The sequence below is a fragment of the Procambarus clarkii genome, chromosome 15 (assembly GCF_040958095.1).
Source record: "Procambarus clarkii isolate CNS0578487 chromosome 15, FALCON_Pclarkii_2.0, whole genome shotgun sequence".
NCBI lineage: Eukaryota > Metazoa > Arthropoda > Malacostraca > Decapoda > Cambaridae > Procambarus > Procambarus clarkii.
The window spans coordinates 2,857,505-2,867,393 of record NC_091164.1 but is presented as its reverse complement, the minus strand read 5'-3'; the positions used below and the strand labels follow the sequence as shown (position 1 = coordinate 2,867,393).

Below are 9,889 nucleotides of genomic sequence, written 5' to 3'. Positions count from 1 at the left end.
CCCGGACGCAGGTTCGAATCCTCGTCACGGCCCTTGTGGATTTGTTCTTACTAGGACCCTCTTCCCCCCCCCCTCCCTCCACCTCGGGGCTGCTGCTAGTAACAAGGTTACTAGTAGCTTGAACTAGGGCGCTTCGAACTTGTTTCAGTCCGAAGTGAGGACGAGGAAGGTGGGGAATCTTCGGCTCCACGGGACACGCTCCTATGACAGCTGAGTAGGGGAAAAAGGCAGTGGCTGTTGATTGCTTAGTGGCTAGGATCCTAGCAAGCCTACCGTAGCCTGTCTGTTCCTTCCGCAGGCTGTCTGGTCCTGCCGCAGGCTGTCTGTTCCTGCCGCAGCCTGTCTGGTCCTGCCGCAGGCTGTCTGTTCCTGCCGCAGGCTGTCTGTTCCTGCCGCAGGCTGTCTGTTCCTGCCGCAGGCTGTCTGTTCCTGCCGCAGCCTGTCTGTTCCTGCCGCAGGCTGTCTGTTCCTGCCGCAGGCTGTCTGTTCCTGCCGCAGGCTGTCTGTTCCTGCCGCAGGCTGTCTGTTCCTGCCGCAGGCTGTCTGTTCCTGCCGCAGGCTGTCTGTTCCTGCCGCAGCCTGTCTGTTCCTGCCGCAGGCTGTCTGTTCCTGCCGCAGGCTGTCTGTTCCTGCCGCAGGCTGTCTGTTCCTGCCGCAGGCTGTCTGTTCCTGCCGCAGGCTGTCTGTTCCTGCCGCAGGCTGTCTGTTCCTGCCGCAGCCTGTCTGTTCCTGCCGCAGGCTGTCTGTTCCTGCCGCAGGCTGTCTGTTCCTGCCGCAGGCTGTCTGTTCCTGCCGCAGGCTGTCTGTTCCTGCCGCAGGCTGTCTGTTCCTGCCGCAGGCTGTCTGTTCCTGCCGCAGGCTGTCTGTTCCTGCCGCAGGCTGTCTGTTCCTGCCGCAGGCTGTCTGTTCCTGCCGCAGCCTGTCTGTTCCTGCCGCAGGCTGTCTGTTCCTGCCGCAGGCTGTCTGTTCCTGCCGCAGGCTGTCTGTTCCTGCCGCAGCCTGTCTGTTCCTGCCGCAGGCTGTCTGTTCCTGCCGCAGGCTGTCTGTTCCTGCCGCAGCGTGTCTGTTCCTACCGCAGGCTGTCTGTTCCTGCCGCAGGCTGTCTGTTCCTGCCGCAGGCTGTCTGTTCCTGCCGCAGCCTGTCTGTTCCTGCCGCAGGCTGTCTGTTCCTGCCGCAGGCTGTCTGTTCCTGCCGCAGCCTGTCTGTTCCTGCCGTAGGCTGTCTGTTCCTGCCGCAGGCTGTCTGTTCCTGCCGCAGGCTGTCTGTTCCTGCCGCAGCCTGTCTGTTCCTGCCGCAGGCTGTCTGTTCCTGCCGCAGGCTGTCTGTTCCTGCCGCAGGCTGTCTGTTCCTGCCGCAGGCTGTCTGTTCCTGCCGCAGCCTGTCTGTTCCTACCGCAGGCTGTCTGTTCCTGCCGCAGCATGTCTGTCCCTGCGGCGGGATCGCATGACTCCGGTTAGGCATAACAGTCGGCTTTTCTACGGACTGGCAACTCAATACTGTACCGCACTGCTTGTGATTCTTAAGAATGCTTCGATGCCACCAATCCAGGAACAATGTGGTGGAGGAGGGAGGGAGATTTGTGACAACATGCCGTCTTCTTGTCCCCCCCCCCCACTGATTAACGAGTAATTCCTCTAGTACCGTAGCAACAAAGTCATTAGCTCTTTCCAAGAAATATCCATCTCCTTGGGTGCCGTGGGCAGCCTCGTCTCGAGCTCAAAAGCAAAAGTAAAAACCAGGGTTATGGAGAATAGGGATGTGAAGGGTGTCAGGGTGTGAGGGGGGGCCTGCAGGGTGTGTGTGAGGGGGCTGCAGGGTGTGAGGGGGGCCTGTAGGGTGTGAGGGGGGGCCTGCAGGGTGTGAGGGGGGGGCCTGCAGGGTGTGAGGGGGGGCCTGCAGGGTGTGAGGGGGGGCCTGTAGGGTGTGTGAGGGGGCTGCAGGTTGTGAAGGGCCTGTAGGGTGTGTGTGAGGGGGCTGCAGGGTGTGTGTGAAGGGCCTGTAGGGTGTGTGTGAGGGGGCTGCAGGGTGTGTGTGAGGGGGGGCCTGCAGGGTGTGTGTGAGGGGGCTGCAGGGTGTGAAGGGCCTGTAGGGTGTGTGTGAGGGGGCTGCAGGGTGTGAAGGGCCTTTAGGGTGGGTGTGAAGGATCTCGGGGCCCATCTCTAGGCAGACGCAAGCCTCTTAGTCCGTCTCCAGAAGAGGAACTTGACAAGCCAAACACGACCGGCCTCCTGAACGTGTACGGACATAATCACCTCCACAGATGGCTTGCCTTGAGGTGGCTACCTTGAGGTGCTTCCGGGGCTTAGTGTCCCCGCGGCCCGGTCGTCGACCAGGCTTGCCTGAAGGCTCCACGAATTCTATATTCATCTCAATTTTTTTTTGTTCTCACAAATATGCAAGTAATTTTTTTTTTTTTTGGCCCATTCCAACCGAACACAACTTCAATCGCAGTGCAACTAACCAAATCATTTCGCTTTTTACCTTTCGGTCTCGTTAAATTGAACAGAATCGAAAAAAATACAATTAAAACTTAGGGCATAGCCCAGAGGGGGAGTGGAGGCCATTAACACAGTTTAACAATTTAACTCTTTATATATCATGTTTTGGGCAAGCATCCCCCATCCACCCCCCCCCCCCCAAACACACACACACACAACGTCAGCCCAACTTGTCCTGTTTCCAAAATGCACAAATAACTCTCCCGCCTTAAACAACAAAAGAAAATACACAGAAATAAAAACTAGAAAACACTACACAATAGGATAGTATACCCCGGGACTATGAGCTCCGTTCTCTATGACGGAGCGCGCGCTGGGTTCCCCCAAACTCGCCTTTTTCCAAATATAATTCCAGATATATATATTTTTTTCGTCGGGGGGGAGGGAGGTGGGGCAGGGGGGGGGGATAATACCATTTACACCGCATACCGAGACCTGTTCGCGCTGTTTGCGACTTTTCCAGGCCTCGTCACGGACAATATAAAAACGAAAATGGACCCTAAGAATCGCTGGGAAAAAGAAAAAGCGGGAAGAACGACCCGTCCGAACGGGGCACTATTTCTCTATCATTGCCAGTCTCAATATATATATATATATATATATATATATATATATATATATATATATATATATATATATATATATATATCCAAAGAATACAATATAATTTTATATGAATTCAATGATTGTACTAAAATCAACCGCGTTTATATGTTATATTATAACGTAAGTTGATAGTTTCTCTCCCTTTCTTTCGATAGTTTCTCTTTCTCTTTCTCTCCCTTCCCTTTCTCAAGGGAAGGGAGAGAAAGAGGGTAAAGAAGGAAGGCAGGAAAAAATAGATGAAGACTAGAGGGAGGGAGAGAGAGGAAGAAATTAATTCCAAACTGGCGAAAGACAATTCTGAGAAAATAGTGAAGATTGGAGAAATGGGAGAGGATAACGAGTTAATTAAGAAGGTAATATAAAGGGGGAGAGAAACTGATAAAGCAAAGACAGTTAGAAGATTGAATAAAGGCTAATTAGTTATTTGTGGAAGGGGGAGAGAGAGAGAGAGAGAGAGAGAGAGAGAGAGAGAGAGAGAGAGAGAGAGAGAGAGAGAGAGAGAGAGAGAGAGAGAGAGAGAGAGAGAGAGAGAGAGAGAGAGAGAGAGAGAGAGAGAGAGAGAGAGAGAGAGAGAGAGAGAGAGAGAGAGAGAGAGAGAGAGAGAGAGAGAGAGAGAGAGAGAGAGAGAGAGAGAGAGAGAGAGAGAGAGAGAGAGAGAGAGAGAGAGAGAGAGAGAGAGAGAGAGAGATGAGATTGGGTGTTATAAAAATACAGAGAAAACAAAATAAATGAATAAATTATGTAATAATTGCAGGCGATGCGTCACAATAACGTGGCTGAAGTATGTTGACCAAACCACACACTAGAAAATGAAGGGACGACGACGACGACGTTTCGGTCCGTCCTGGACCATTCTCAAGTCGATTGTCGACATTCTCACTATCGACTTGATAATGGTCTAGGACGGACCGAAACGTCGTCTTCCCTTCACTTTCTAGTGTGTGGTTTGGTCAACAATTTAGGTGTTTTATAGCGTCTGTGCGTGCCGTGTAGGTGCTCTGTACTCCCTCTATCTCATAAATCTCTCCTGCTCTGAGGGGGAAGTGAGTACTGAGCAGTACTCAAGACGGAGTAGCACAAATGATTTAAATAGTATTAGCATTGCTGTAGGATCTCGAGTGGAGCTTGACTCCATTGTATCAGTTGCTTGAGCAAGGCCTGGTCGAGGACCGGGCCGCGGGGACGCTAAGCCCCGAAACGATTTCAAAGTAAGCTCCCCAATACTGTCCTCGGTGTTACGGCAACCATAAGAAATATGAAGATGTTATATTTATAGTGTAAATGAATAAAACATTTTAATATAAACGAATAATGCAAAATACAAAAAAATAAAAAATAAACGCACAGTATACATTCAATTTTCCAATTTAGGCGACACGTAAATCAGCTACGTCAAGGTGCCACGTTTAGGCCATAAACATGTCACCAGGTCCAGCATGGCATCCAACTAATTCCAAAACAAATCATGTGTGTGTGTGAGGCAATGATATACATTCCCCGCTGGAGGCCGGCAGGGTTCCCTAAGTTGAGTGGGCGGCCCCCTTGTACTCTTGTGTGGGCGTCCCATCATACCCTGTGTTGATGGGGGCACTGCGATGGGTGGTGGCGTCCCATCATACCCTGTGTTGATGGGGGCACTGCTATGGGTGGTGGCGTCCCATCATACCCTGTGTTGATGGGGGCACTGCTATGGGTGGTGGCGTCCCATCATACCCTGTGTTGATGGGGGCACTGCTATGGGTGGTGGCGTCCCATCATACCCTGTGTTGATGGGGGCACTGCGATGGTGGTGCCCCTCATACCCTGTGTTGATGGGGGCACTGCTATGGGTGGTGGCGTCCCATCATACCCTGTGTTGATGGGGGCACTGCGATGGTGGTGCCCCTCATACCCTGTGTTGATGGGGGCACTGCTATGGGTGGTGGCGTCCCATCATACCCTGTGTTGATGGGGGCACTGCGATGGTGGTGCCCCTCATACCCTGAGTTGATGGGGGCACTGCGATGGGTGGTGGCGTCCCATCATACCCTGTGTTGATGGGGGCACTGCGATGGGTGGTGGCGTCCCATCATACCCTGTGTTGATGGGGGCACTGCTATGGGTGGTGGCGTCCCATCATACCCTGTGTTGATGGGGGCACTGCGATGGTGGTGCCCCTCATACCCTGAGTTGATGGGGGCACTGCGATGGGTGGTGGCGTCCCATCATACCCTGTGTTGATGGGGGCACTGCGATGGGGTGGTGGCGTCCCATCATACCCTGTGTTGATGGGGGCACTGCTATGGGTGGTGGCGTCCCATCATACCCTGTGTTGATGGGGGCACTGCTATGGGTGGTGGCGTCCCATCATACCCTGAGTTGATGGGGGCACTGCTATGGGTGGTGGCGTCCCATCATACCCTGAGTTGATGGGGGCACTGCGATGGGTGGTGGCGTCCTATCATACCCTGAGTTGATGGGGGCACTGCTATGGGTGGTGGCGTCCCATCATACCCTGAGTTGATGAGGGCACTGCTATGGGTGGTGGCGTCCCATCATACCCTGTGTTGATGGGGGCACTGCTATGGGTGGTGGCGTCCCATCATACCCTGTGTTGATGGGGGCACTGCGATGGTGGTGGCGCCCCATCATACCCTGTGTTATTCTACACATACATGCCCCCCCTGACACCCGCAGTAGAGTCAGTATACACAACACTGCTGGACTGGGGGGTTTCCCACGCTCACTATGCAACGATTCGTGAGGAGTCGTTCATCCCTTGACCTCACACTCATTGTCGCTAAGATGTGTGTCGTGGTTAGTTCACGCACGAAGCTGCTTCCTGTGTCTGACGTCTGTCTTTGGTTAATGACAGGAGGGCAGGGGTGGGCAGACTGCGTTGGCCCACAGGCTGGCAGGGGTGGGCAGGCAGGGGTGGTGGGCAGGCAGGGGTGGTGGGCAGGCAGGGGTGGTGGGCAAGCAGAAACGGCTACATACATACAAACACCACCAAGAAACCAGCAGAAAAACACCTCCCCCCCCTTCAAAGAGCAGTAGAGCACGGCCTTCAATAACACAAACAAAACACGCCACGCACCCGCAAACGCTCTGAACGTCGAGGAATGAGCACTCAATCCTCTTTGGGATCCGCTTAGGGTATAGAGCACCAAGCAGAGACCGACTAATGCCATAAACCCCAGCATGGGAGCCTATCTCACCAAGAATATCACTACCCCTCCTCCCTCCCTCCCCCAGAACACCCCCCCCCCCCCTCCCCTGCCCCTCCCTCCCCCAGAACACCCCCCCCCCCACACACACAATGTATTCGTATCAATGTTTTCACACGACCAATGGATAAGAGCACCTGAAAACGTTTCAGGGATGGTCCGAGAAATATCTACTGACCTTACACACAAGCAAATGTCTATTGGTCTTGTACTCAGATGAAAAAAAAGCCTTCCGTTGAAGCTGTCAACATCGTCAGAAGCAGCGAAGATTCGTGACAGAACCAGTGACCAAACTTCTTAGATATTATTCAACAACACAGATCTACAAGAAATTGAATGTGTCTAAGAAAATATATTTACATTAAAAACTCCACTTTAAGCACACGCCATATTTCACCTCCTACCCTTTACTGAATGAAAATGGCGTTGGGGGAGGGGGGAGTTCTTCATTATTAATAATATTTCTTAAAAGAACTTAAATTAGGTCTACTCCGATCAGCCTATGTTTGTCCCATACTCCACACCATTCCCCCTGCAAATTTGGCTGAGGCTAGCCCCAAGGGTCTGAAATAGACACAGACATTCTCACACGAATTTTTTCAGTGTTTTTCCAGTGTTTTTTCAGTGGAACTTTTTCAGTGTCAGAGTAGTTAACGGATGGAATGCACTAGGCAGTGATGTGGTGGAGGCTGACTCCATACACAGTTTCAAATGTAGATATGATAGAGCCCAGTAGGCTCAGGAATCTGTACACCAGTTGATTGACAGTTGAGAGGCGGGACCAAAGAGCCAAAGCTCAACCCCCGCAAGCACAAATAGGTGAGTACGTATAGATATGGCACTCAATACCCTGAAGAACGTGGCTGTGCCTGGCCCTCGATCGGGAAGGATATAAATGATATCTTATAGACGAACCTGGACCACACAAGCGAGCTCCACTGACGGCCCAGCTATCTCCTCCAGCCGCTTAATTGGTCCAATCTCAACGAATTCCACAATAAACTAACTTAATCCGAATAGCCGCCGCCTACTGCTGTGAGGATAATCCCAGCAGGGTGAGGTGGGGTGGGTGGCTCCCTCTTCCTCGGAGGAGGAGGAGGGGAGGAAGAGGTAGGGGGAAGGGGAGAGAGAGAGAGAGGAGGAGGAGGAGGGAGGGGAAGACACTTTCCCTGGAAGATGCATTAAGAAAGGCAGTCTCTTCCTTTTAATTTTTTAATCTTCAAAGTTTTAGGCTTTCCACCTAATCCTAATCCCAAGCCTCATCCATAATCTAAATCCACGTCGTCCTCCTCCTCGCAAAGCTCCAATTTTTTTCTATATCCTGCAACTATATCTAAATAATATATATATACACATCCTGCTCCATCTATATAAACACTGTCCTTCATATCCATTTACTACATCTTTCCATCTCTTTTTCATCATGTTATCTTGTCACAGCCTCCTTCCCCTGCCTCCCTCCTTCCTTCTCCGACCATCATCACTCCATCATGTCTCTCCATCACCACCACTACATCTCCTCTCCCTCCAGCCGGCGCCCGGGATCTATCACAACACACTGGGCACAGCTGACGGATACTAATACCTGGTCAACCAGGTCACACGTTGACAGGCGGTAGCCCTGTCAATCACAACTTGCCCCCAACAATATCAACCTTCCAAGACCTTGCTCCAGCATTATCAACCTTCCAAGACCTTGCCCCCAACAATATCAACCTTCCGAGACCTTGCCCCCAACAATGTGAACCTTCCAAGACCTTGCTCCAACAATATCAACCTTCCAAGACCTTGTCCCCAACAATGTGAACCTTCCAAGACCTTGCCCCCAACAATATCAACCTTCCAAGACCTTGCTCCAACAATATCAACCTTCCAAGACCTTGCTCCAACAATATCAACCTTCCAAGACCTTGCTCCAACAATATCAACCTTCCAAGACCTTGCTCCAACAATATGAACCTTCCAAGACCTTGCTCCAACAATATGAACCTTCCAAGACCTTGCCTCCAACAATATGAACTTTCCAAGGCCTTGCTCCAACAATATCAATCTTCCAAGACTTTGCTCCAACAATATCAACCTTCCAAGACCTTGCTCCAACAATATGAACCTTCCAAGACCTTGCCTCCAACAATATGAACCTTCCAAGACCTTGCCTCCAACAATATGAACCTTCCAAGACCTTGCCTCCAACAATATGAACCTTCCAAGACCTTGCCCCCAACAATATGAACCTTCCAAGACCTTGCCCCCAACAATATCAACCTTCCAAGACCTTGCCTCCAACAATATGAACCTTCCAAGACCTTGCCCCCAACAATATGAACCTTCCAAGACCTTGTCCCCAACAATATCAACCTTCCAAGCCCTTGCCTCCAACAATATCAACCTTCCAAGACCTTGCTCCAACAATATCAACCTTCCAAGACCTTGTCCCCAACAATGTGAACCTTCCAAGACCTTGCCTCCAACAATATGAACCTTCCAAGACCTTGCCTCCAACAATATCAACCTTCCAAGACCTTGCTCCAACAATATCAACCTTCCAAGACCTGGCTCCAACAATATCAACCTTCCAAGACCTTGCCTCCAACAATATCAACCTTCCAAGACCTTGCTCCAACAATGTGAACCTTCCAAGACCTTGCCTCCAACAATATCAACCTTCCAAGACCTTGCTCCAACAATATGAACCTTCCAAGACCTGGCTCCAACAATATCAACCTTCCAAGACCTTGCTCCAACAATATCAACCTTCCAAGACCTTGCTCCAACAATATCAACCTTCCAAGACCTTGCTCCAACAATATGAACCTTCCAAGACCTTGCTCCAACAATATCAACCTTCCAAGACCTTGCTCCAACAATATGAACCTTCCAAGACCTTGCTCCAACAATATGAACCTTCCAAGACCTTGCTCCAACAATATGAACCTTCCAAGACCTTGCTCCAACAATATGAACCTTCCAAGACCTTGCTCCAACAATATGAACCTTCCAAGACCTTGCTCCAACAATATGAACCTTCCAAGACCTTGCTCCAACAATATGAACCTTCCAAGACCTTGCTCCAACAATATCAACCTTCCAAGACCTTGCTTTCCAACTTCAACTACAGCAACAACAACAACGGTAACAGTAAATACAACAACAATAACCACAGCGACAAACACAAGAACAACAACTACAACAACACCTGGAGCAACAACTGCAACCACTGTTAACAACACGTGTGTGACACAAGAGCCACAACACCTGAACACACACCTGTGGTGCCTACATAACCCGCTCTTAGACGACTACACTGATTAATAAAACTAATTTAGAATATGATAATTTTTATATCAGGTTCTGAAATGGAATTCGAGAGACTGAAACTAGTACTCCAAAACTATAAGAGACAAAAAGAACACCTCAAGTTCCGGATTGTCTTGCAATAGAGGGGTTGAAGGGGCCTTGCAAGATGCAACAATTGCTCAACTGGTTCCCAGCGCTGGAAAAGATGATGGTCTTGCTGTTGTTGTTATTAAAGATTCACTACCTGGAACAAAGTTCCAAGTAGCACGGGCTATGGTGAG

General features: G+C 50.5%; 1 protein-coding gene across 1 annotated transcript; it reads right to left on the bottom strand.

The window, feature by feature from the left end:
- Positions 1-269: 269 nt before the first annotated feature.
- On the bottom strand, positions 270-1,421 carry LOC138364845 (filaggrin-2-like). The gene has a single exon (XM_069324823.1). It carries the CDS (start codon positions 1,419-1,421, stop codon positions 270-272), a length of 1,152 nt encoding a protein of 383 aa, XP_069180924.1.
- Between the last annotated feature and the right edge of the window lie 8,468 nt (positions 1,422-9,889).